Below are 23,921 nucleotides of genomic sequence, written 5' to 3' on the forward strand. Positions count from 1 at the left end.
TGATGAAGCGGAGAAGGAACCACGCCACCTTGCATTATTCTTTCATGTTGACCCCCCTCGTAGTCCGGGCTGCCCGCAGTGGTTCGCGGGCCACAGCCCCTGTTCGTACATTTGCACGCAGCTTCACAAATGCAAGTGGTGCGCGTCGTGCATCAACGCAGGCGCGCAAAGCTGTAGCCATGGCGTCCGCTGGCGTGGCAGCTGCTGCGTTGATGTGGACCATGCAGAGCGCCTCTGTCTATCAGCCAGCAGAGTGCGATACAGCTTCCTCCCAGAACAAAATGACAACACTGTCGACGAAACCAGATATTTCGACCCTGGATCCATCGATTTTGGACGATGCCAATGTGCCCATGCGGAAGCGCATGGAGACCTACGTCAAGCTGCTGCAGCGCCGCCTTGTAGATGACCTGGAGGCGGAAGAGAACAGTCATCGTGATGCAACGAAGCCGAAGCAATTTATCGTGGAATCATGGAAGCGCAAGGAAGGCGGTGAGGGTGTTTCCTGCGTGTTACAAGACGGTTTGACGTTTGAAAAGGCCGGCGCCAATGTGAGTGTTGTGTACGGCAACTTGCCGCCTAGCGCGATCCGCCAGATGTCGGCTGACCACAGCGGTCTATTGGACCGCGTTGGCTACAAAGTGGAAGGCCCTGACGCTGAAGTAGATGGTCTTCCCTTCTTCGCAACGGGTCTCAGTGTTGTGATCCACCCCAAGAACCCTCTGGGTCCTACCTCACATTTCAACTACCGCTACTTTGAGCTGATGCATCCGAAGACGCTGAAGGACGGATCTCCGAACCCACGATACAACGAAAATGAGCCTGTGGCTTGGTGGTTCGGCGGTGGTGCTGACCTAACGCCAATGTACCTCTTCCCAGAGGATGCCAAGCATTTCCACATTACGCACAAGGCTGCTGCAGACTCTCAGGACGAATCTTTCTACCCTGCATGGAAGAAGTGGTGTGACCGTTACTTCTGGGTGACGCACCGTGGTGAGAACCGTGGTATTGGTGGTGTATTCTTTGATGACTTGTCGCTCCCATCGTGGGCAACCAGCAAGGCATCGTTCATCCCGCTGATGGATGGCGGTAAGTCGTCTGACGCCGTCCTGGTATCGGCAAAGCAGCACAGTAAAGAGACCCTTTTCCGTGCTGTGCGTGCGCTTGGTGACGCATTCATTCCAGCGTACTTGCCATTGGTGAACAAGCACAAGTACGACTCGTTCACGCCGGACAATGTGGAGTGGCAGCAGCTCCGCCGTGGTCGCTACGCAGAATTCAACTTAGTATATGACCGTGGCACAAAGTTCGGTCTGATGACGCCTGGTGCGCGTATTGAGAGCATTTTGATGAGTCTCCCGCTGTATGCACGCTGGGAATACATGGATGGCATCACAGGTACCGGCCGTGAGTACTCGGCTGCAGCGCATATGCTTGACAAGGAGAAGCGTACGAAGATTTCGGAAGAAGAAGCTAAGGCGCGAGAAATCATGCAAGATGCCCTGGAGCATCCCAAGAACTGGGTATAAGCACCAGAGTCATGCCTTCACCTCTCCTTCGTTCTCTCTAGATATCCACAGTCCTGAATAAAAAATTTGGCCCTATTTGCCTTTACGAGATTCGCTTATGTGATCGTTTGCTTCCCAGGGTCTTCTCACTGTCTATCCCTCTCCATCTCTTCGCATGTATAAGAATACCTATGACATTCTATATACAGAGGTTTAATGGGGTCGAGGTGGGACAGCCGGCGCTTCCGACGTGGCTCCTACATGCGCACCAGGCGCTGGCATAGCACCTGTAGCCACGGAGCTGACAGGGGCCGATGTACCACGTCGCTCTGCACGCTTTCGCAGGTCTACTTGGTGAGCCGACATAGAATACGTACAGTCTTCCAGCAAGTTGGCGTTCCGTGAATTGGTCTTGTACGAGGCTAAAATCACATCACCAACAAGAGGAATCATACCCACACCAGCTGACACCACATTGTTGGCAACCATCCTGTTCACGAGTTCCTTGGGAATACTAGGGTCAGCGCTTCATCTCCCACAACGTACTCATCAATTTGCTTTGCCTTCTTCACAATCAGGTTGTAACTGAGCAACGCATCAACAGCATCACCGACAAAGGGAATCAAACCGATCAGGAAGGTCCAACCGAAGCGCAAACCGCACACCCTGAAGCCTTTGTCAAGGTAGTGGGCACGCCTTTTGATTTTACGCAAAATCTTCTCCTCCTGCTTCGTCAAGCCTGGTGGCACTTGGCGCTACATGTCAGTGGCACAGCTGTCAACATACCCTCCTGCGTTTCTTCTGACCATTCTCCATGTAATACTCATAGTATGGATCCTGTCGTCAGTTGTGCAGGCACATACCTGAGGCTCAAATCGACCAGCAAACTCCTCAAAACGCTTGCCTGCAAAGTGCTTCGCAGCACCTGTCACAAACTGCGCCATCGTGAATAAAAATAGACATGCGATGCGTACCCCACGGGTGTGGCAAAGTAATGTTTGACATGTGTGGCCTACTAGGTCTATGAGCGTGAATAACACAGATTTCCCCTTGTTTGACCGCGTGGCGAGATTAACAAACCGCTTTCACTTTATGATAGAGCTTTCGTATGGCGTCGGCTGTGCTGTTCAGGTGGGCGTCCGACGCCCTATCTCTCTGTGCGCTACGCAGGATGTGCTTTAGTTTCGGCATCGCGTCATGCAATCTGTTGTGGAGTCTATCTAGTGAGTAGCTTACCACCACGTACGTCTTCAGTTCGGGGTACTTGTCACACTGGCCCTGCACACGTCGGACAAGCATGCCATGAGCGGCCATACTGTTGCTATACGCAAGGACTGGATCATGTCAATACGAGTGTACGTGCCTGTGGTCCACGCCAAAGTCAAGGTCAGAAGAACAGCCAAGAGCTTCATATCGTTGTAGAGATGTAGAGGATGGCTGAGATGCGTCATCTCTTTTATAAGAGTTCTTTTCTCTAGTGAATAGATTTGGGTCGAGATCCAAGCGCCAATGACGAAGGCTCAAGCGTCGCTGATTGCAGGCGATGGGTTCAAGCGTTTTTCTGTCCCTCTGTAATCATGCTTGCGCACGGATCCTCGATGGAGTACATAGTCATGTACGATGCAGACTTTGCCGAAGTAGAGCATATGAGCGGTCTAATGAGATACAATCGCGGTTCTATCTGGTCTACGTAGCACTACTAGCAAAACAGGTGCAAGGCCTCTATCACTTGCAAGGCAATTTGCACGAACGGCAGAATTTCACCAATGCCGGCCGCCATGAGAAGGGGCTGTAGCATAGGAAGAAGCGCGGTAATCGCATGCTCAATACTACGAAGGTTAGATGCTCTGACACTTACCCTTGCAAAATCATACCGCCTTCGCCACACTGCTGCCGAACGGCCAAAGCAGTTGTAGTGGACGTGCTAACGTCCGTCGTGGCCATGACAGAGACTATCGAAGTAAGATACCTCGTACATACCCATTAGAAAGCAGGCAAAGAGTGCACAAGTTAGAAATTGCATGGCGAGGCAGCAAAGAGGGTACGTTGGGGTATCTCTATAACGTAGTCTCTATGCCTTTTTATCATGGATAGTGTAGCTACAGGTGGAAAAGGAGGAATTTTCATACGATAGCGCCTGGGCCTGATAGACGGCCCAAGCGTTTGAACAGGCGTTATGATTGGGAAACGGACCGTGCCTCCATAGCATCTCGAATATTTTGCACCCAGAAAAGAGCATCCCCTGATGGATCTTCAAACTGCCACTGCTTCGATGGCGCTTGGACCACAAACACACGAGGCGAGCGAAGCTCCACCTCGATAGGTCCAGCCTCGATGATCTCATCCTTACCGCTCCGATCGGACATGGACGCAGTGTCCAGGCGGTCTGGGTCGGAACGACCCAAGATACTCAACGTGCGGGAGAGCGTGCCTCGTCGTTTCAACGAGCTCATGGAAGCCTGGCTGCGAATTGAGAGCGTCCGTCGAGGCGCTGTTCCACGCCGCGAGTCACTCTGCGAAAGACTCCTGGCGGCTGACTCCATTTCTGCCGTCGTCGCTGTGCGTGACTTCATTGCGGTCGATTCACGTGGTTTCAGTGGAATGTTGGCCAGGACCTTGCACGCGTTGTTGTTCTCGCGTATACACAACAGGCGAGGTAGGCTAGTCAGGATCATTTGACATTTTCGGGAAAACATCCCCGTAGATGCCGAGCGGCGAAGCAACATTGGGCTAGAAAACACCATATCCTCTCCTGGTAATAAAATATTGGTCCATGACAGAATGGGTGTAGGGATATGTGACTGCGAGCTCACACTGGGTGAGCTCGACAAGTTTGCCCCAGACAGTGAGTGGCTGGCCGCTGACGATGCGTCGCCCTCATCGCCGGTCGCACTCGAAGGATCGTACGACCCCGTAGAATCTTCCTCATGGGGGTCATCAAAGGCAGCCGCCAAGGCGCCCAAATCCATCTCGTTCACGGTCGGCGGTCGTACACGCTGGACCAGGCCCGGATGCATAGGCGGTGGCGTCGCTGTCCACAGCGCTGGAAAATCGACATGTTGAAAGAATGGGTGAGTGTAGACTTCTTGGGCGGCCATGCGTCGATTGGGATCCATGCATAGAAGACCCTCCATCAGTGTCCGTGCATCAGCGGTAAAACCTTCAGGAAAAATAAAGCTTCGGTGCAGAATCCGCTGGAATGTTTGATACTCGTTCGTAGCATGAAACGGCGTTTGTCCGGCCAGCATTTTGAACAGAACACACCCAAACGCCCACCAGTCTGCTGGCTTGCCGACAGGAAGGTCATTCAGGAGCTCAGGGCTCACGTAATCGGCTGTGCCCACAAAACTATGCTGCGTTGAGGGCATGCCGATCGATGAATCGGACGTTGGACGAGTCAGCACGCGTGCTGAGCCAAAATCTGTCAGCAGTATACGCATGTGAGCATCGAGCAATACATTTTCCGGTTTGATATCACGATGAATGACGCCAGCCTCGTGAATCTTGGCAATCACATCTGCAAGCTGAGCCGCGTAGAAGGTAGCGCTCTGCAAATCTAGCGAGCCATAGTGCCGGATATAATGCAGCAGTTCGTTGTTGGGTGCCAACTCCAGCACAAAATACAAGCTTTCGCGGTCCTGGAAGGTATGATACAGCGTCACCACGCCGGGCGTGTTCGAGAGAAGCGTCAGGGCTTCTTTTTCAACTCGCACATACTTCTGCTTTTTCTCTTTGAGAATATGGACCTTGTCCAGCACTTTCACAGCGTATGCTTTGGGTCTGGTATGTGAGAAAGGAACGTCTGCCACTTGACCAGCAGCTGCTGCCAAGGCATTGGAGGCGTGAGTCAATGCTTGTCGCTCTTCCAGTGGCAAGTCATACACGTCCCAGGCTTTGAGCACTGTCGAGTACGAGCCTTCGCCCAACACTTCTCCAAATACGAAGTCTGTCACAACACGGCGTTTTTTTTTCCCTGTCTCTGATTGACCACCACTGCTGAACGTATTGTGACTCAAACGTTTCTCTTCCATACTGGTCGAGGCAGGGCGGTTCAAGGTAGGGGATGGTGTGCTTGTTACCGAAATGGGTGGGATATAAGGTGAAGAGGATGGCGCAACGATTGTGCTCACACTGGACCGTATCGACTGTTGTCCAGGCAAGGTGTCTGGCATCTCTTGGCGCAAATGCATATCTGCCATCTCAGCTTCCAAATGTCTATCAGCAGGCGCTGACTGTTGCTGCTGTTGCTCTGCTAGCCAATGCATAGTACGTGTTTGGGATGTGATTTCCTGGGAGGGAGGAGTAGTCCATGGGGGGGCGTCGAGCATAGATGGTGGGGCTAATGTTGTGATTGATGATGTGGATCGTGCATCTTCATCACCTGGCTTGGTAGCACGCAGTTCTGGTGTACGTGTTTTGTGATCTGAGCCCAAAGACCGGATAGATGCATTGTCCTTCGATGTGTAAGAGTAGAACGAAGGTGGTCGGGACGATGGTCGGTAGGTGGGGTCCTCAGACATGCTGGAGGGCGTTCGTGTGTGGAAGCGGTCGTCTTGCGTCACTGGCCCCAGCATGGGCAAGCGCCTTGTTTGTCCTGGGCCATTTCTGTACATCCAACGGTCTGTTGGTTGTTTAGGAACATGCCGTAGCTTGGGTGGAAGCACTGGCGACGCGTGTGGGGATAACAGAGACGAATTGGGCGTAGGTGTCCGACGAGCCAGCACATCGGGCAGAGGGGCGGCTGGCTGGGTATCTAGCTGCCATGCAAGTTGGACCGTTACTGTGGTGGTCGATACATCCTCTGCTGTATCTGCTGACCATGTGGGGGATACAGGAATGGGCGTTTCATGGAGCCATGGCGAGGGCGTTCCAACAGCCCTGTGAAGGTGTAGATTGCCTCGTGGCCGTGCTCGAAAGGGAACAGCTTCAATGCTAGACGTGCTAGCTGCAGAGCTGACACTGCTTACAGAGTCTTTCCTCTCCAAATTTGACGCAGATAACTCAGATACATCATGATCGATGATGGGCGGCTTCAACTGCGACACTGCGGGCTGTGCCGACTGGAGGTGTGGTGGCGGAGGTGGTAATGGGTTTTCTTCCACAGGTATACGTGGTAGCTCTCGATCAAGCGATGCCATTTTTCGCGTACATATAGTCTTTTTCCTTTTTTTTACTTAATGGGTACGGATGCACGTCCTCTCTCCCTTACCGGTATCCGTCTTAGCTTGGCTCCTGCGCGATGGGTGCAGGGCATTACATGTCCGTGCTCCGCCTACCGCGTCCCATCACGTGATACACCTCATGCGACTCCCTAAGGGACCAGGATATCGTGTGCCTATCTACTTAGACTGTGGCTCTTCTTCGGTCTTTTGCGTCTCAGGTGTTCCAAACGAGATGGGCTTAGCGCCAAACTGGAACGAACCACTGGAGCTCACTCCCGTCGTATTAGCAAACGAAGGTCCAATAGCCTTGTTAGTGAAGGATGGCGAGGTCGACGGAGCTGAGCCTGACGCCGTGGACGAGGATGGGCTAGTTCCGAACGAAAACCGGTGAGGCTCTGACGGAGAGGGTGTCGATGTAGTGCCAAAGAGAGGGGTAACTGATGCAGCATTGGCCGACCCAAACGTGATGGGTTTCTTCGTCGTCACGCCTGTTTTCGACGGCGTGGCTGGGGCTGACGTGTCCTTGGTCGTCGTGCTAGACTTCGAGATTTGTGTACCGGCAAAAGAAAAGCCACCAGATGGTACAGAAAAGGCAGGGGCCTTGACACCTGACATAGGCGCAGTTGATGACGTATTGAAAAACGACGAAGTGGCCTGACCAGCAAAGGAGAAGCCACCTGCAGGAACGGACGGCGCAGTGGGCTTGGTGTCCTTCTCCCCGTTGGTAGGCTCTTTGTTGCCTTCTTCATCAGCGTCTTCTTCTTTCTCTTCGGCATCATCATCGTCCTCCTCTTCATCGTTATCGTCATCGTCATCGTCCTCCTCGTCCTCTTCATCCTGAGCGTCGTTCTTTTCTTCTTCGTCATTCCCGTCCTCCTCTTCGCTATCTTCTTCCTCTGCAGCTTGGCCAAAAGAGAAGCCTCCTTTGGGGACAGACAAAGCCGGTGCTTTGACACCCGCCGGCGTATCGCTAGCACCAGATGTAGTGTTGAAAAATGCGTTGGTGGACTGACCAGCAAACGAAAAACCACCGGCTGGGAGGGAGGGCAGTGTCGGCGCTGGCGATGTGTTCTCCTTCGTACGCGGAGGTACGGGCTTTTCTGTCTTCGCTGGCTGCACAGGTTCAGGCACTTTGAATGAGAACGCAGGCGCAGAAGGCTTCTTTACCGGGGGGGCCTCTGTCTCTTTCGGCGCAGAGGGCATAGTCCACGACGGCATAGATGAGGACATCGGCAGTACGGTGGTCTTTGTGGGCCGTGGCGTATCGTTGCGCTCTGTGGGTGCTGTCGTCTTCGCACTGGCCGAAAAGGCACTTGATGTATTGGACGATGAAGGTACAGCGAAGGCAGACTGCGACGATGCTGTAGCGGGCTTTGAGGTTGTCGTTGTCGTACCCAGGTACTTTGATCGCATTGAAGTGTGATGCTGCTGGTATTTCTGCGCCATTTGCACTAGTGTATCGTGCCAGTCTGCCAGTTCGTCGCCTGTATTAAACATACTTACCATCTCACGTGCCAACGACCAGTTTAAGCCACGCAACGCTTTCCAGTACCCTGTTACATCCTTTTTGGTGGTGGTAGGGCTGTCTAGTTTGGCTGGGGTCGTGGAAGGCGCTGTTGGCGACGACGAAGCATTGGATGGCTTGGTCGAAAGTTGCACGGCTGCCAATGGCGACAACGTAGCCGCTGGTGTGGAAGAAGGTTTGGATGTCAAATTGACCGATGAAAATAGCGACGACGACGCTGCCGGGTTGGCTGCAGGGCTTGGATTCGCTGCCCCGATGGCAAAGGGACTCACCGTTGGCGCGCCGGCGGACGGCGTCAATCCTTTGCGTTTTGGCAGGCCACGGATAACACGGGGCGGCTGCGGCGCGGATGAGCGCTCGGAAGGCGCCTCATTCGGATGATCTTCCTCGATGGCGTGTGGGTCATCGCCATCCTCTCGCTGAATCTGCCGACCTGCGATGCGTTTCATGGCCGCAGACAGCTGTTGCCAGGAAACACTGCGATGTCTCCACCGCGTGCGTGCCCTCCCAGTGTCAGGTGACTACACACCTCCACTGCACCGTGCGCCGCACGCGGATCGTATGGGCGGTTGTCGACCGACGGGCGAACGGAGGTAGGACTAGAGCGATGAGCGGTCCCCCCACCTACTTGGACGTAGGCGAGGCTGAAGTGCATCTGGACAGGAAGACAAACAAGTGGATATGGGAGAATGAGAATGGCGATGAGTATGAATGGCATGGCCGTGTCCCGCCCAAAGAGGCCTCGTCGAAGAAGCCTGAGCGCATTACGCAAGGTGGCTGGATGAAGGTTATTAGTGATCAGGATATGGCAAAGCAACAAGAAGTCTACCGTGTAGATGGTGTGGACGAGAATGTGGGTGTTCCTGTCGGCTGACACTAACTGTAGACGCCTGCCGCGCCTGTATTGCTACGGCAGCAGGGCAAAAAGCGCAAAGAAGAGAGTACCGATCATGTCTCGATGGGCGCTGCGCCAACGAAGCGTGTGCGACCGAATACATCGGTGTATGTGACTGGCCTGCCGTTGGATGCGGGCTTGCATGAAATTGCCGAAGTATTTGCGCGCTACGGCGTGCTTCTTGAAGACGACGATGGCCGGCCTCGTGTGAAGCTGTACCATGATCCTGCAACGCAGGCATTCAAAGGCGAGGCGCTGGTCGTCTATTTCAAGCCGGAGAGTGTGGAATTGGCGATCCAGTTGCTGGACGATACCTATTTGCGTGCGGCCAAAGGCGTTTCCAGCGGCCCACGTATGAAGGTCGAGCGTGCCGAGTTCCATGAAAGTCCGTCGAAGAACGATGAGGAGAAGCGCACGCTCACGGAAACCGACAAGAAAAACATTCGCCGCCGTATGCACCGTATGCAAAAGTACGTACAAGGTACATGCGTCACTGACATGCTAGCAAGCTCAACGACTGGGATTCCGGGTCTGACGAGGATCGTGCATCGGCTGGACCGAGTGCGCAAGCACGTACGGTGATCCTGAAAAGGATGTTCACGCTGGCCGAGCTGGATGAAGACCCTGCGCTGCTGCTTGATCTGAAACAGGATGTGCGCGAAGAGTGTGAGACGCTTGGCGACGTAACGCATGTCGTGCTATGGGACAAGGAGCCCGAAGGCATCATGACTGTGCGTTTCCGTGATCCTGCTATGGCCCGAGCGTGTGAGCGCCGCATGCATGGCCGCTACTTTGCCGGCCGCCAAATCGTCGCGATCCTCGTGGACGGCAAGCCCAAGTTCCGGCGTAGTGCACGTGACGACGAGGAGGCGCAGGACCGTCATGATGCGTTTGGCGCGTGGCTCGAGACGGCCTAGCGAGGTCTGCATGCGTACATAGAGTGTTCGTCTACTTGGCGCGTGTAATGATCTGCTGATTGAGTTTTTCTAGCGCGCCACGTGCATCGCTCTCCGGCAAAATGCGCAGCGCCTTTTGGGCGACGTCCGCATGGTATCGGGCCAAGGCAGCAGTACGTGGCAGTCCTTGGGAGCGGTGCACATAGCCCAGGGCCTTTTCGACGTCGCCCGGCTCACTGAAGCGGCGCTGTACGAGCGTTCCGAGTTCCGAGGTCGGGAACTCTTGCCATGCATACAGGACTGGCGCCGTGGCCAAACCTAGCTGGAGATCTGCGCCGCCAGACGGCTTGCCAAACGCCTCGGTCGTTGCATGGAAGTCCAGGAGGTCATCCACGAGCTGGAACGCAATGCCGACATGGCGGCCGTACGTGTATGCAGCATCACAGATCGCCGCTGCGTCGGCACGATGCTCCTCCGAGAGCTCACTGGCCGTGGCGCCCATGTGACCGCAGCCGCCCAGCACGGTTGCGGAGCGAGCGGACTTGGCAATGAGCGACGCGGTCTTCAAGTATGTCTTTTGCAGGTAGAATTGGAAGAGCTGTGTAGATGGGCCCGTCGGCGTATCCGGTGCATACGCGGTCCAGAACCGATCCAAGACCTCGCGCGCGGGCATGGAGGAATCCACATCGGTGACCGGCACTTGGTCCGAGACTTGCGCTTTGAGCTGCATGACCTCGCCTTCGACGAGGTTCGCGATCACAGTCGACATGAGCTCGATGACTTCTGGATCGCGCAGACGGGCCAATGCAATGGACGCACGGCCCAGCAAAAAGTCACCGCCAAGAATGCTGAGTTTGTTGCCGAACGTCGAGGGCGCCGAAGGCGCACCACGTCGTAGCGGCGACGCATCGATCACGTCGTCGTGCAAGAGCGAGGCCACATGAATCATCTCTGTGATCTCTGCAAGACGTTGCTGCGTCGGCAGGATGGTGTGCTGCAGTTGCGGCGTGTACAGGCCGTCGGCCCATGTCTGTGTCTGCGCTGGCCGTGGCCTTGGCGCACTCGGGTTGTAGTCGTTGAGGACACGCGAGGGGCTTATCGCCACATCCACATCCTCGCCCACGGCTGCAGCCCGCTGCGCGCCCCAAGCTGCGCTCAGGCCGTTGGTCGCCTTGGCCATCAGCAGCACAATCATGGGGCGCACATGCTTGCCTTCCGCGGCAAAGTAGTACTTGGCAATACGATCGAGCGAGGGATGCCCACTGCCGAGGAGCGACGCGATGTTATGCCGTAACGAGGACAAGTCTTTGCCCACTACGTCCAGAGGATCGCTCGTGAGCGACTGGACCGAGGAGGCAGCCGCACTGGCCGGGGCGCCGCTGGTCAGCGCTTCCTTCGCCGTGGCCACGACATCACTCCACGTCGATGCCGGGCGTGTCAGAGGCACAGTGGCCTGCTTACGTGCCACCCACCGCGCCCAAGACGGACCAACTGTCGTGACACGACAGAGACTCATTCCGCGAGGGTCAAGCCAGCCAAGGTACACACACGTCGAGCGCAAAAGCCTTCGTTTTCGTCGTACGGGTCTTCGGACACGCTTAGTCAGCCGACGGACGAAGCACGAAACGGTCGAGGCGCCGACGTAGGGACCATGACCACGGCGCACGCATGTGGCGGTCTGTGCCGGCGGGCCTAGCGCCTGTGCTAGAGCAGGTCGCCTCGGTCACCCGCGCTGATCGCGCTGTCGTCCGACGGACCGCTGTCTTGGTCGGTCTCGGGAACTATACGCACCCAATGACGCGTCATTCCCTAGGGCAGTACATCTTGCCTTCGTTGCTGCTATGGGCCGAGGCGCAGGACGCGGCTCTGCGCGCCGCCATTGCGCGCCGCGTCTCGCGCTTGCCGTCGGACGCGGACTCGTACCCGCTGCCTGTCGCTCCGCCTACCGATCCGTTCCGGTTCGTGGCGCCTGCGCAAGGGTGGCTGGCGCGCGTGTCGCTGCTTGTCGACAGTGCGCCTCCTCCCGGCGATGCAGCACGTCGTGCGCCCTCGTTCACCTTGGCATCATACCCGTACATCCTCCTGGACGTACTGCTTTACGTCCCGCGTCTGCTCATGAATGTCAATGGCCGTGGCGTCCAAGCCCTGCTGCAAACCTATCCGACCTTATCGCCACGTCACATTCTGCTGCTCCATGACGAACTGCAGCGAGCGTTTGGCAAGGTCTCGTTCAAGGCAGGAGGAAGTGCGGCTGGGCACAATGGTGTTCGGAGTGTCCAGCACGTCCTGCGCTGCCGCGGTGCATCGTTCCAAGAGCCGGACGTGGCGCGTCTTCGACTGGGCATTGGACGGCCAGACGACACCCGCGGCGGCGACGTCAGTGCCTACGTCCTCGGGACGATGCCGGACGCTTGGCTGGCGACGTGCGTGGCTACGCCGCCTACGTTTGGGCCCCTTGTCACCGCTACCGGCCAGGCTTTTACTCGCTGGAGCCTTTCGCTGTAGTCGTCGTCCCCTTCCTTGTAGATACCTAGCGAACGCCTACGAAACCCACCGTTAGGCACTACCTTCTTTGGCCCCATCGTCTGCGGGCCGTGGCGGACATGCATGCAGGCCCGCTTTGCCGCCACGGCCACCGCCGCCAGGCATGGACGCACGCTTCGGCGGACTGGCCGGACGGCCCATCCCATGCGGCGTACCGGGCGGCACAGCGCCGGGGAACGCCGGCATCGGTGGTGCGGCGTATGGTGTCATGGGCGGCGGCATGTACGGCCCTTGCGGCGGCATACGGTACTGCCCCATGGGATACATAAACGCATACGGCTGCTGTGCCACGCCGCCCGGTGTGCCAGGGGGCGGTGGAGGGCCAGGCGGCCCGGGCGGGGGCGGCGTCATCATCATCGGCTGCTGATGGGGCGTACGTGGCGACTTGCCATTCCCGCCGCGAGGTATATGCGAAGGCGCCGTGGCTGGCACCGGCTGCGGCGACGGGACGCCTTGCACGCTCCCTGCCGGGCCTGCCGCGCCAGGCGGCGGCGGCGCCGGGGCGCCGGGCGGTGGAGGCGGTGGCGGCGGCGCGGCAAACGGCATCGACATTATGGGCGGCGGGGGCGGCGGCGCCATGCCCATCGGCATCGCGCCTGCCTCCGCGCCAAAGAAGGGCATTTTGCCGCCGCCAAAGGCACTAGCCGCAACTTGCTGGCGGAACGGACGGCCCGTGTACGACCACCACACAGACACCTTGTTCGCATCTCCCAGCTTTTTCGATTTCGGTGCACGGAAATTGTCCGAGACACGCAGCTGTGTTGTGCCCGGCCGGTTTTTCAGTTCGCGCGTGCCGAAGAACGGCACGGATGGCACCACAGGTTTGGACGGCACCACTTTAGCTCCGGGCGTGAACGATGCGGCGCCTGGGTTGAACGCCGAGGCCTTGGCATTGAGTTTGGTCGTCGTACTGGACGACGTACCGCTGCTGCTGCTGCTGCCGCCGCCGCCGCCATGCTTCTTCTTCTCGTCGCCTTTCTTGAACGGCGGAATGGCTGGGATGGTCATCGAAGCCAGCTTCGCTCGGGCCTCGTCCACGCCGCCGCCTGCCTGCGCTGACGCGCTGCTAGGGCTTTTCTTGGTCGCCATATCGGCCGGCACAGGCGTCTTCAGCTGGAAGTTCTGCGCCCACACCTTCAGATCGGCCAGACGACTTTGCTTCTCTTTCTGCGCCAGCTCGGCCTTGCGCACGACCAAGCGCTCACGCTCGGCACTCACAAACTGACGGAAGTCAGCGGTAAGTGCCTTGCCAGGCGTCGCGGACGTCGACGTGGCGTCCGCGGGCGCAGCCGCGGGCGTCTCACGCACCACAGCGCCATACTTCTCCTCTTCGTTCTCGTCTTGCGTTGGGATCTGGTTGCGCTCTTCGGCTATGTGCGTGTTGCTTGTCGTGCCTTCCATAATTTCTTTGGCCAGACGCTCAGCTTCCTTCTCACGCGCCTTGAAGTCTTTGCCGGAGCGATCCAGCTTGGTCGTATAGAGCGTCTCCTCGTAATTCGACTTGACGCCGAACCGCGCCTCATTCGCAGCGAATTGGTCCCAGTGGCCCTGCTTCGTAGATTGCTCCAACGTCGTAGCCACATCGTCGGCCGGCAAGGCCAACGCGCTACCTTCATCGTCCCAGCGCTGGAGTGCACGCCCGTCCGCCCGCTGGCCTGGGGCAGCACTGATCTCCGTATCTGTACGGAACCCAGAGCTTCGGCGCTGCTGCGCCTGGTTCGCGGCATCGACGTCCTGGGCACTGCTGATCTTCGCACCACTCGCATCCATTTCAACAATGTCCGTCGCTTGCAACGTAAGCGGCTCATCACCTTGCGGCGTAAGCACAAGCTGTCCATCGACATCGCTCAGCTTCTGGACCGACAACAAAACCAACTGACCATCGTCACCGTCCATGGTCGCACGCGCTACGACACCCACGAAACGATCACCGGCTCGCACACGCACGACGACCATCTGCCCGACGAGCATGGCCAGCAACAGCGAAATACGAGCCTGCATCGGCGGCATCGAACTGGCCTTGCTGGCTGTTGCATGGCCCTTGCCGGCCGACGCGTGTGTGTGACGCGCACCGCCACGACCACCATAGTGTGCTCCACGGTGAGAGTGCCCACTTATCGAATGATGGTGCGCAGATCCACGATGGGACGCAGGCCCAGAGGTTCGTGAGGCATTGTTGGCGTTGGACGACCGTCGTGCTGGCGGCGGCGGCATGGACGAGTTTGTAGTCATGGTAGCCCACAAACGACACAAAGCGGCCTTCTCGACTCCAGTTCGCCTGTCCCCCGGCGCGCCCCCTTGTCGACCGACGCACGCCCCCACTGCCCTGCCCTGCGCGAAGTGCCACGTGGTGCCACGTGTCGGTTCTTCGTGGCCATCGACGAGCGTGTCTGTCGTCCGCCCCACTCCCTCCACGTACTCGCTGCGCGGCGTCTCGTGGTATGACGGCGTGCATCGCCGAGGCGGGCGGCGGCCTGCCTTGGAATGTATGGCAAGAGATTCTGCTATATGCCGTGTACCAGGATCCTTGTGGCGCACGTCGAGCTGCTATCCGCCTCGCGCCCACGTGTCGAGCCTGGTTCACGCTGATGTACTCGCGCATCGTGCTGCCGACCCTCTACTTACACACCCCACGCCATGCGATTCAATGCGCGCAGGCCCTCGCATCGAACCAGCTGGGTCTCGGAGCGATCGCTCAGCAAGTGACACGTGCCATCTACATTCGCGATACCGAGCAACGGCCGGCGCTCTACGACGACGCGATGCACACGCGCCGACTTGCGACTACTCTTCACCACCCTGTACGTCTGCTTCTCTGTATATGTATACATGTACACACCCTATGCTTGCCATGTGAGCCAAAAATGCTGCAAGCACACAATGGCGATGGGCTTGACATGTCGCATACGCGTGCGACGCTGCAGCAGATAACGTGCCTGCAAAGCGCCTGGGCTGGCGACGTCAATGATACCTTGTGGCTGCCTTGTCCTGCACCATGGCAGGCTCTTACGCACGTCCAGCTTCACGGACCACGCTTCCGGTGTACGCCACGCGTAGCGCGTGCGTTGGCGCACTTGCCTACGCTTACGCACTTGGCCCTCGTTCTCCCGACAGTCCTTGACGAGCAAGGCGGTCGTGATGCGCGGCCCGTGCTGCAGATTTTGTGCACTGAAGCACAGACCTTGCAATGCCTTCTTGTGCTGGGGCACGATGAGCCTCATTGGATGGGCGCTACGCGGCATATTCGACCTGCGCTACCGTACCTTACTCGCCCCGCCACGCTGCCTTCGTTGCGATGCGGTCTGATTACTGCGATGCGTCTTGACGACAAGGAATGGCAGCCAGGTACACGAGCTCATGCTTCCGTGTTTAGTGCATGGATGATGCAGCGTATGCGGCAAGGAACACATTGGTCGTTCTTGGATGCGCGTGATCCGGGCATGGACGACACCATGGCGTACGACGTAGCATCGTTTGTCGTGCCCCCTGCTATAGATACCCCTGTACATTAGACCCCAGCGTGGTAGCCAAAGGGCGACGAAGGTGTCTTCCACTTCTTCTTCGATTTGGGCGCTGGATCTTGCAACATCGCCACGAGATCGTCCCAGCCCAGCGCCTCCGCCAGCTCCGTCCACGTATCCGTCTTGCCCTTCTTGGACGACGTACGTGCCGACCTGGGCGTACGTCGCTTCGGCTTTCGGCGTGACGACGCTTGCCATGCGTCTGCTACATGCTGTGCCATGGGCTGCCACAAATCTGGGCGTTGAGCAGCTCGCCATACGAGGCCCAGCACAGCAGCAGAAGTACCTACAACGTGAGCTTCACTGTACATACCTTGCGTCATTTGTGTGAGGAGCGAGAGATGCGTATCTACGTCCGTATCACGACGCCACCAAAGCCAGGCCCACAGGACGACAAACAAGATCAGACCCCATCGAATGAGCCAGAACACCAGCTGGATCGTGCTGCGTACCGTGCGGAACACCAGTCGTACTGACACCAAGATCGAAAGAAGGACCAACACACCAGCTATCGCTTTGGCTGCCAGGGGCTGCGTATCGGCGCTGCGTGTCAGACTTGCTAGTACCTACGTTGTTGTCCACATGGTGGAGGCTTGTCAGATGGACGCCGACGAAACGTCAACGGTCAGTCCCTCCACGTCGTGACCCAATCCTTCCACCATGTCGGAGCGCAAGGTCTTGCAAAAGTACTATCCGCCGGATTTTGATCCTTCGGCGATGAAGCGCCGGCGGACAGGCGGCGGGAAGCAAAAGACAGTGCGTTTGATGGCACCCTTCAGTATGCGATGCAACACGTGTGGCGAATACATCTATCGCGGCAAGAAGTTCAATGCACGGAAAGAGACAGTGCACAACGACGACTACTATGGCATCCCGATCTATCGCTTCTATATCAAATGCTCGCAGTGCAGTGCCGAAATTACATTCAAGACGGATCCCAAGAATGCAGACTACGCGGCAGAACATGGCGCACAACGTAACTTTGAGCCATGGCGCGATAAAGAAGAAGACAAAGTGCCGGAGCCTGTGTCCGACGACGGCGAGGAGAATAGCGAGGAAGAAGAGCCAGAGATTGATCCTATGAAAGCGCTTGAAAAGCGCATGGAAGAATCTCAGCGTGAAATGGAGGTCATGGATGCATTGCAGGACATTCGCACACGCAATGCCCGCTTTGAGCGAATGGATACCAGCACAGTCCTGCAAGCCATTGACGAAGGCAAACGAAAAGCCGCCTCCATGGCGCCACCAGCAGACGAAGATACCCATGAAGAAGACGAGGCACTGGTTCGCAAGTACTTCCGCAAAGAAGTGCCGGAAGGCGAAGAGGAGGCGCGCGTCGTTCGCTCTGCGCTGAGCGAGAACCATACGCCTGCCCCTGATGCTGTGAGCCTACTGAGCGAGCGGACAAAGGAGCAGCTGAAAACCATTCTCCCGCCGCCTGCGTCCGCGAGCACGAAACCAGCCGCGACCGCAGCGAAACGTCGGCGTGGGCCAAATGCTTTGGGTATTGTACGTAAGTCGTAATTGTACTATAGTTGAATCGCATCGTATGCAGCCTGCACACTCGCCCAGCCCGGCGCACCTGGGACGGATGCATGGAAGGATCGACATGCGTCCATGTACGTATCGATCGCCTTCTGGAAAGATGCCGCGTCCTCATAGTCGCCTTCATACAAGGCTGTAGCAATGAGATCGTCTTGGGCAGAGACCAGCGCCTCGGCGAAAATCTGGCCTTGGTCGCCATCGTAGGTGGCCTTGTCCAGCGATTTGTACAATTGCTTGAACATGTCGAGGCCGGCCCTCAGGAGAGCAAGAATCTGCGTCGCTACGATCTTCTCGTCCGCCGTCAGCGTTCCTGCGTGCTCCCACATGCTTTCCAGGCCACGCTCCTCTTCTTCATCCTCGTCCTCATTTTCGTTTTCGTCCTCGGCCGCCACCTCGTTCTCGTCCTGCTGCACTGCCTCGTCCAATTCCTGGAGTCCATCGCGCAGCTCTAGTTCCGATTGACGCCATTCCATGCACATCGCCTCAAAATTGTTACGGGGAAGTCGGCCCATGAAAGGCGTGGCACTTGAGACATCGCCTTCTGCATTGTCACAGATCGTCCAGATGTGTTTCGTGAGCTGCAGCGAAGCGGCACGCGTAGGCGGCGGCATCGCAGGTGGTTGCGCCGACGTAGCGCCCTCGCGTTTTTGCTGTGCACGATGAAGGACTTCACGCGTACGTTGATCCATGAAACTCTGGCACAGTTCTGCGATTTTCTCCACGACGTCACTTACAATACGTCGAACATGCGCCGCAAAAAGCGTGCCTACCGACGCTGTTCGACTTTGCGCACCCTTGGCCCCTTCGCCCAAAACGAGCTGGGCCCCCATACTCTTGGCCAGCTCAATTGTCTCATCGTGGCTAGCCGCTTCCGAGAGAGCATAGACGCGCTGGTGCTTGGTCGCCAAGTTGGCAAGGAAGACCAGCTTCGGCACAGCTTCATTGGCGAGCGCCTTGAGCAGGTGCATCGCAGAGGCTATACTCGCATCGTCTACCCCGTCCAACGGCCCTGCATTTGGGTCTGCCTTGGCCGAGGGGCGCATGGCGAGGGACAGGCCTGTCGTGTCCTTGCGAACTTTTTGCAAAATCGTGATGACATCGTGATGGATTTGCGTGCTGAGCACCTGTCCGTCCGTCTTTGCCGTATCGTTATCAATCGCCTCGTCCGGCACAGAAGCAGGATCCATCGCTTGGAGCGACGAGGCGCAGAGTACGCATAAGCGCAGGAGCGTCGACGGCAGCTCTTGTCGAGCTGAGGACGACGACGACATGGTGGTGCGCAGCGACCCATCTTCCTCCACTTTCTCTATTACGATGCGTGCGGTGCTGCAGCGCGTGAAGCAGGCGTCAGTGCATGGTATGTATGGACTCACTGATGCCTAGTGAACGGACGACTTGTGTCGAGTATTGGCCCAGGCATTCTTGCGTTGGTGGGTGTATGTCAAGACGACACGCCAGAGCAGATCGAGACGCTTGTCCGCCGGATCCTTGGCATTCGGTTGTGGCCTGACGGCACTGCCATCACCGATGGAGCCTTGCACTACACCGACGAGGGCAAGCCGTGGCGTATGAATGTCACAGAGCTGGGCGGCGAAGTGCTGTGTGGTACGTTTGATGGCGCTTACTTCAGTCTCGCAATTTACCCTGTACGCCAGGATGAAAGGTACGAAGCCTGATTTCCATCTTGCGATGGGCGGCACGACAGCCCAGCCGTTCTACGAAGATTTCCTCGCGAAAATGCGCAGCAGCTATGCGAGTGATAAAGTTTTCGGTATGTCTCTACGGTGCTCATGGCAGACGGCGAGTTTGGGGCCATGATGGATGTCTCGTTGATCAATGACGGCCCAGTCACGATCAGTACGTATGACGTGGTATAACTCGCAGCTCTCGATACCGTGGAAAAGAAGTAATTATACAGGCACGAGCCCATGTGTCTGTGTTAGCCGTTGTCGTACGTACCTGAAGCTCGATCATGACACGCGGCGGGCATGTGTCGTCGTGTGTATCCGTGGCCCATGACGCATCAGGTTTCGCTTGGACAGAAAGGCGTCTGTGTGTGAGCAAGGCAATCCATGCATACCTGTAGGGTCCGAGACCTTCATAGCCCAACAGAATGCGCCATGCACTTTGACCGAGCACACTCGGCCCCCAGTCTACTGCTGAGGCATCGACCAGGGCTCGGCGCATCGACGATGTAGGCGCAATAGAGAGCGCCGGTACGAGCGCAGCATCTCGTGCCGTCTCCGTGTTTATGAGTTTCGTCGCCATTTGCATCGTCACTACCACGGACATTCGATCATGCTCGGGCAGCTGGCTATCACGCAATGTCGTGAGGCATCGTACGATGTACCGGATGGTGTCGTCTCGCGTACGCCGCTGCTCGCGCGAGGCGTGCACGGGAAGCGAATGTACGCTGGTAAGAAACGACAATGTATCGACAATCAGCAGTGAGGTTCTTGGCGGGAGCCCTGGCATCTTGAGGCGTGCACTGTTCGCGGCCATCCCGAGGAAAGCCACAAGTTGGCCCAAGGTCGTCGTTCGCACGAGATGGATGCCGCGTAAAATGGTGCGCGGTAGGCATACACGCAAAGCGTCCGTGACGTCGCTGGACGTTACATGCAGGCCGGCTGCCTCGGCAAACTTGTGCATGCGTTGTGCTGCGTCGTGGGGCATGTGATGCATGGTCATGGCGGCCAAGCGCGTGAGGGCCAAGCTGCCTTCCGTATCAACGAGCACCACTTGCGCACTCCACGGCTCCACTTCCGATTCCAACGCCTGCCTCAGCGTGTCGATCACATGAGCTGGCCGATGCAAGCTGCCAGGCGGCCCCACTTCGTCCACGTAGGCCTGCATGGCGTGCCAGACATGCTGCATTCGCTCTGCCATGGCCATTTGCAGCGCCCAGAGTGTCTTGCCACAGCCAGGTGGGCCTACAATTTCCAGGGCGGAGCCGATAGGGAACCCAGGTACCGTCTTGGTATCGGCCAGCCATGCGGCCTCCACGCTGGCATTCGCGCCGCCATAGTGCCATCGCCCCGCATACGCATCGAGGGGCTCGATCCCGCAATGCAAACGAAGGGGCGCTCTGGCGATAGGCGCGACGTCCTGCGCGGCGCCATCCATGTACGCATCGTCCAGCAGTCCATCTGCTTGGTATTCTGGCAACTCATGCGCTTGCGAGGACCCTACGAGAGGCGGCGATGGCATCTCGATCTCCGACGTCGGCTCCAGCGACGGCATCGGCATTTGCGAGAGACGCATCATTGGTACATCCTGACGCTGTGACGACGCAGGCGGGCAGAGTGCTTGTAAGGGCGCCCACGCCGGAGCCTGGCCATGCGTCATAGGCCGAGCGTCTTACACGCGTCGCAGTGGAGGTGTAGGGCGTCTCGAGGCGGGGTGTGTGCGTGTCGTTGTCCACGTGCGAAAACGCCCGTGCGCGGCTTCGTTTCCTCGTACCATGACCCTCGATCTCCAAGAAGTGTTTGATTTTGCTATTGCGCTTTCGAAGAAGGCCGGCGCGGCCATCGTCGAAGGTTCAGAGACGCGATTCAAGAATGCCAGTATGTATCTCTCTTTGCTCACGTGTAGCCGGCTTTGACGAGAAAAAGAACACGGCCGATTTGGTTACGGAGACGGACCAAAACACTGAGAAACTCGTGTGCGAGGCCATCAAGGCCAAGTACCCTGACCACAAGTACGTACATGTATTGCTTACGCAGATTCATTGGAGAGGAAAGCTGGGCCGCTGGCGAGCAGCATGCGCTGACCAACGATCCCACATGGATCATCGATCCCATCGATGGGACGACGAACTTTGTCAAGGGGTTCCCGTTCGTCTGCATTTCCATCGGCTTCGTGTACCATGGCGAACCGACCATCGGTGTGATCTTCGCGCCGTTCCTCGGTCAGCTGTTTGCCGGTCGCAAGGGCCATGGCGCCTTCACGACTTCGCCGCTGCATCCCGAGCGTCGTACGCTGCCGCTGGTGCAGCCACCGCCGCTGCCTACGTTCAAGCAGGCGCTCATTGCCTTTGAATGGGGCTCCGACAGGTCGCTGGAGGTGATGGAAAAGAAGGCTCGCTCGTTCCAGCGCCTCGTCGGCGACGCCCAGAGCGGCGTCCCTGGAGGTGAAATGGCGCTGGGTGTGCGTTCCATGGGCTCGGCCGCTCTCAACTTTGCCCATGTCGCCATGGGCGCCCTGGATGCCTACTGGGAAATTGGATGCTGGGCCTGGGACGTATGTGCCGGTGTGGTGATTGCGGAAGAAGCGTACGTATACCATCTCCTGCTTACTCTAGTGGCTGTGCTGTCGTTGGCTCGCAAGCCCATGCGGCTCAGGCGGCCCAGGCGGCGTACCCGCCGCGCGTCACACCCGACGTGCTTACCGGCCGCAAGTATCTCGTGGTCCGTGCGATTGGCGATACACCGTCCGAGTCAGGTCGTGAGGCCCAGAAGCGCTTCGTACGTACATTCTATGGCGCTGTGGAGGAATGGGATCCATAGATACATACATCCTACCAAGCCTTACCGATGGCGTACGCCGACCAACGGCACGCCTTGCAAGCCATCACACACAGTATCAAGAGCCTTGGCATCCGAGGTCAGTGTGTGTGTTAGGTGCACCAATCCTTGCTGCAGCGTGCCGAGGATGCTGGTAATCTCGTCAAACGAGGACTCGTCGACGACCACCCATTCCGTGCCGCCACTCGCTCGGCCTTGCGCTTGCAGAGCTTCGCGCTTCGCACGCACTACGCCCAGCTGCGCCCACAGCTCATTGAGGTGCGCACGCAGCCGCGTATGCTCCGCCGAGGGCGCAGCATAGTCACCAACGGCACCATTGAGCTGCGCTTCGCAGCTTTCCAGCACGGCCTTCACATCGTCCTCACTCTCCGTCAGGCTCTGTCCACGCAACGCAGGAATCAACGTAGAACTGTCTTTCATGGCCGTGAGAAGACGCTGGTGAATACGCATTTGCGTCATCATAGCCGCCTGCGCACGAACGGCATTGGACAAGTCATGCTTCTGCTGCAACGTGGCCAGCTGCTTAGACAGCTCAGCCATCTTATTACGCTGCCGCGCTGCTTCGGCACGTTGCGCCTGGGCACGCGTTTGCAAGTCACCAAAGCCAACAGCAAGAACGGGGTATAGACGCTCCGGATCTGGGTTTTCACGCAACGCTTTGGTCCATAGCGCATCGTGCATTGGCCCCACAGCATCAGGGCGACGTACAGTCAACTGCGGCAAGCTCTGTGCATCCGGCGCACGATTGTACAAATAGTACTGAAGGTAAGTCGCCTAACGATATGCGTACCTGGAATTGACAAGTGCTCAAATTCGACGTATCCCAACTCGCACCAATTCGCTCTAATTGCGCACTCAGAGACGCGCCCAGTTTCTTATCCGGCTGAGGCGCCTGCGACGCACCTAGCATGCCAGGTCCCATGTTGGTCGTCGAAGCTGTCGAGGCGCCCAACGCTTGGGATGCCGCCGGGTTCGTCTGGCCAAACAGGCCACTGCCTGGGGCAGGCTGCGTCGTCGACGCTGTGCCAAACAAGCCACCGCTCGCGGGCTTGCCAAACAACCCTCCGGTGTTCTGTGGCTGCGACGTACTCTGACCAAACAGCCCACCGCTATTCTGTGGCTGTGGCTGTTGCTGCGGCTGAGCAGTACTCTGACCAAATAGTCCGCCGCTGTTCTGTGGCGGCTGCGTGGTGCTTTGACCGAACAGTCCGCCCGTGCTCGGCTGCTGCGATGGGTTCTGACCAAACAATCCACCGCTGCTCTGCTGCGGCTGCGATGTGTTCTGGCCAAACAGACCACCGGTATTTTGCTGCTGCTGCTGCTGCTGCTGCGGTTGAGTCGTATTTTGACCGAACAGCCCGCCGGAGGTTTGCTGCTGCGACGTGTTCTGGCCAAACAATCCACCGCTATTCTGTTGCTGCTGCGGCTGCGTCGTGCTTTGGCCAAACAGACCACCACTAGTAGACCCAGTCTGGGACTGTGCTGCAGCGTTACCAAACAAGGACGTTGGGCCTGGCTGTGGTTGCTGTGGCTGCTGCGCACCAAACAAACCTGTGCCCGTCGCAGGCTTAGCACCAAAGAGCGACGACGAGCCATTTGCCGCTGTATTGGGCTGCGTCGAAGACGCACCTCCGCCGAACATAGGTGCACTGGTAGAAGGTGCCTTGCCGAACGAGAACGCCATTTCTCGCACTAAGGCTACGACGACAAGTGGAAACAACTCTCAGCGTCAACGACGCGCGACGCGGGCGGCCGCTGCTCGCTGTGTTGTGCTTATGTAAGGTGGTCGAAGCTACGTAGGT

At 57.7% G+C, this 23,921-nt stretch overlaps 18 protein-coding genes across 18 annotated transcripts; 8 read left to right on the top strand and 10 right to left on the bottom strand.

The window, feature by feature from the left end:
• Positions 1–44: 44 nt before the first annotated feature.
• On the top strand, positions 45–1,529 carry Malapachy_1471 (coproporphyrinogen iii oxidase; the record flags this gene model as incomplete). Its single annotated transcript, XM_018135975.1, has 1 exon — positions 45–1,529. One exon carries the CDS (start codon positions 45–47, stop codon positions 1,527–1,529), a length of 1,485 nt encoding a protein of 494 aa, XP_017990921.1.
• A 192-nt stretch (positions 1,530–1,721) lies between these two features.
• On the bottom strand, positions 1,722–2,452 carry Malapachy_1480 (hypothetical protein; the record flags this gene model as incomplete). Its single annotated transcript, XM_018135984.1, has 3 exons — positions 1,722–2,022; positions 2,055–2,263; positions 2,372–2,452. The coding sequence occupies 3 exons, from the start codon at positions 2,450–2,452 to the stop codon at positions 1,722–1,724; spliced, it is 591 nt and encodes a 196-aa protein (XP_017990780.1).
• Positions 2,453–3,207: 755 nt separating this feature from the next.
• On the bottom strand, positions 3,208–3,492 carry Malapachy_1517 (hypothetical protein; the record flags this gene model as incomplete). The annotated part of the gene is made up of 3 exons (XM_018136021.1): positions 3,208–3,337; positions 3,367–3,460; positions 3,489–3,492. 3 exons carry the CDS (start codon positions 3,490–3,492, stop codon positions 3,208–3,210), a joined length of 228 nt encoding a protein of 75 aa, XP_017990656.1.
• A 190-nt stretch (positions 3,493–3,682) lies between these two features.
• On the bottom strand, positions 3,683–6,028 carry Malapachy_1504 (putative protein kinase; the record flags this gene model as incomplete). The annotated part of the gene is made up of 1 exon (XM_018136008.1): positions 3,683–6,028. One exon carries the CDS (start codon positions 6,026–6,028, stop codon positions 3,683–3,685), a length of 2,346 nt encoding a protein of 781 aa, XP_017990912.1.
• Positions 6,029–6,847: 819 nt separating this feature from the next.
• On the bottom strand, positions 6,848–8,644 carry Malapachy_1506 (hypothetical protein; the record flags this gene model as incomplete). The annotated part of the gene is made up of 1 exon (XM_018136010.1): positions 6,848–8,644. One exon carries the CDS (start codon positions 8,642–8,644, stop codon positions 6,848–6,850), a length of 1,797 nt encoding a protein of 598 aa, XP_017990910.1.
• A 158-nt stretch (positions 8,645–8,802) lies between these two features.
• On the top strand, positions 8,803–10,007 carry Malapachy_1494 (nuclear mrna splicing factor-associated; the record flags this gene model as incomplete). The annotated part of the gene is made up of 3 exons (XM_018135998.1): positions 8,803–9,048; positions 9,082–9,560; positions 9,596–10,007. The coding sequence occupies 3 exons, from the start codon at positions 8,803–8,805 to the stop codon at positions 10,005–10,007; spliced, it is 1,137 nt and encodes a 378-aa protein (XP_017990798.1).
• Positions 10,008–10,038: 31 nt separating this feature from the next.
• Malapachy_1475 (coq1-hexaprenyl pyrophosphate synthetase precursor) lies at positions 10,039–11,502 on the bottom strand (the record flags this gene model as incomplete). The annotated part of the gene is made up of 1 exon (XM_018135979.1): positions 10,039–11,502. One exon carries the CDS (start codon positions 11,500–11,502, stop codon positions 10,039–10,041), a length of 1,464 nt encoding a protein of 487 aa, XP_017990917.1.
• Positions 11,503–11,654: 152 nt separating this feature from the next.
• On the top strand, positions 11,655–12,491 carry Malapachy_1498 (peptidyl-trna hydrolase; the record flags this gene model as incomplete). The annotated part of the gene is made up of 1 exon (XM_018136002.1): positions 11,655–12,491. One exon carries the CDS (start codon positions 11,655–11,657, stop codon positions 12,489–12,491), a length of 837 nt encoding a protein of 278 aa, XP_017990714.1.
• Positions 12,492–12,542: 51 nt separating this feature from the next.
• On the bottom strand, positions 12,543–14,762 carry Malapachy_1505 (hypothetical protein; the record flags this gene model as incomplete). The annotated part of the gene is made up of 1 exon (XM_018136009.1): positions 12,543–14,762. The coding sequence occupies one exon, from the start codon at positions 14,760–14,762 to the stop codon at positions 12,543–12,545; it is 2,220 nt and encodes a 739-aa protein (XP_017990911.1).
• A 209-nt stretch (positions 14,763–14,971) lies between these two features.
• On the top strand, positions 14,972–16,042 carry Malapachy_1496 (hypothetical protein; the record flags this gene model as incomplete). The annotated part of the gene is made up of 2 exons (XM_018136000.1): positions 14,972–15,331; positions 15,389–16,042. 2 exons carry the CDS (start codon positions 14,972–14,974, stop codon positions 16,040–16,042), a joined length of 1,014 nt encoding a protein of 337 aa, XP_017990800.1.
• Positions 16,039–16,635, bottom strand: Malapachy_1514 (hypothetical protein; the record flags this gene model as incomplete). Its single annotated transcript, XM_018136018.1, has 3 exons — positions 16,039–16,337; positions 16,365–16,594; positions 16,622–16,635. 3 exons carry the CDS (start codon positions 16,633–16,635, stop codon positions 16,039–16,041), a joined length of 543 nt encoding a protein of 180 aa, XP_017990742.1.
• Malapachy_1501 (hypothetical protein) lies at positions 16,261–16,527 on the top strand (the record flags this gene model as incomplete). The annotated part of the gene is made up of 1 exon (XM_018136005.1): positions 16,261–16,527. The coding sequence occupies one exon, from the start codon at positions 16,261–16,263 to the stop codon at positions 16,525–16,527; it is 267 nt and encodes an 88-aa protein (XP_017990835.1).
• Positions 16,636–16,711: 76 nt separating the features above from the next.
• Malapachy_1463 (hypothetical protein) lies at positions 16,712–17,575 on the top strand (the record flags this gene model as incomplete). Its single annotated transcript, XM_018135967.1, has 1 exon — positions 16,712–17,575. The coding sequence occupies one exon, from the start codon at positions 16,712–16,714 to the stop codon at positions 17,573–17,575; it is 864 nt and encodes a 287-aa protein (XP_017990736.1).
• Positions 17,576–17,580: 5 nt separating this feature from the next.
• Malapachy_1511 (hypothetical protein) lies at positions 17,581–18,867 on the bottom strand (the record flags this gene model as incomplete). Its single annotated transcript, XM_018136015.1, has 1 exon — positions 17,581–18,867. The coding sequence occupies one exon, from the start codon at positions 18,865–18,867 to the stop codon at positions 17,581–17,583; it is 1,287 nt and encodes a 428-aa protein (XP_017990747.1).
• Malapachy_1500 (d-tyrosyl-trna deacylase) lies at positions 18,866–19,473 on the top strand (the record flags this gene model as incomplete). The annotated part of the gene is made up of 4 exons (XM_018136004.1): positions 18,866–18,953; positions 18,980–19,201; positions 19,227–19,367; positions 19,394–19,473. The coding sequence occupies 4 exons, from the start codon at positions 18,866–18,868 to the stop codon at positions 19,471–19,473; spliced, it is 531 nt and encodes a 176-aa protein (XP_017990859.1).
• A 33-nt stretch (positions 19,474–19,506) lies between these two features.
• Positions 19,507–20,941, bottom strand: Malapachy_1510 (hypothetical protein; the record flags this gene model as incomplete). Its single annotated transcript, XM_018136014.1, has 3 exons — positions 19,507–19,530; positions 19,556–19,646; positions 19,677–20,941. 3 exons carry the CDS (start codon positions 20,939–20,941, stop codon positions 19,507–19,509), a joined length of 1,380 nt encoding a protein of 459 aa, XP_017990669.1.
• Positions 20,942–21,056: 115 nt separating this feature from the next.
• On the top strand, positions 21,057–22,101 carry Malapachy_1465 (myo inositol monophosphatase; the record flags this gene model as incomplete). The annotated part of the gene is made up of 4 exons (XM_018135969.1): positions 21,057–21,159; positions 21,188–21,293; positions 21,319–21,835; positions 21,937–22,101. 4 exons carry the CDS (start codon positions 21,057–21,059, stop codon positions 22,099–22,101), a joined length of 891 nt encoding a protein of 296 aa, XP_017990892.1.
• A 21-nt stretch (positions 22,102–22,122) lies between these two features.
• On the bottom strand, positions 22,123–23,803 carry Malapachy_1508 (nuclear pore protein; the record flags this gene model as incomplete). The annotated part of the gene is made up of 2 exons (XM_018136012.1): positions 22,123–22,878; positions 22,910–23,803. 2 exons carry the CDS (start codon positions 23,801–23,803, stop codon positions 22,123–22,125), a joined length of 1,650 nt encoding a protein of 549 aa, XP_017990837.1.
• Positions 23,804–23,921: the final 118 nt, after the last annotated feature.

The sequence above is a fragment of the Malassezia pachydermatis genome (assembly GCF_001278385.1).
Source record: "Malassezia pachydermatis strain CBS 1879 chromosome Unknown scaffold7, whole genome shotgun sequence".
NCBI lineage: Eukaryota > Fungi > Basidiomycota > Malasseziomycetes > Malasseziales > Malasseziaceae > Malassezia > Malassezia pachydermatis.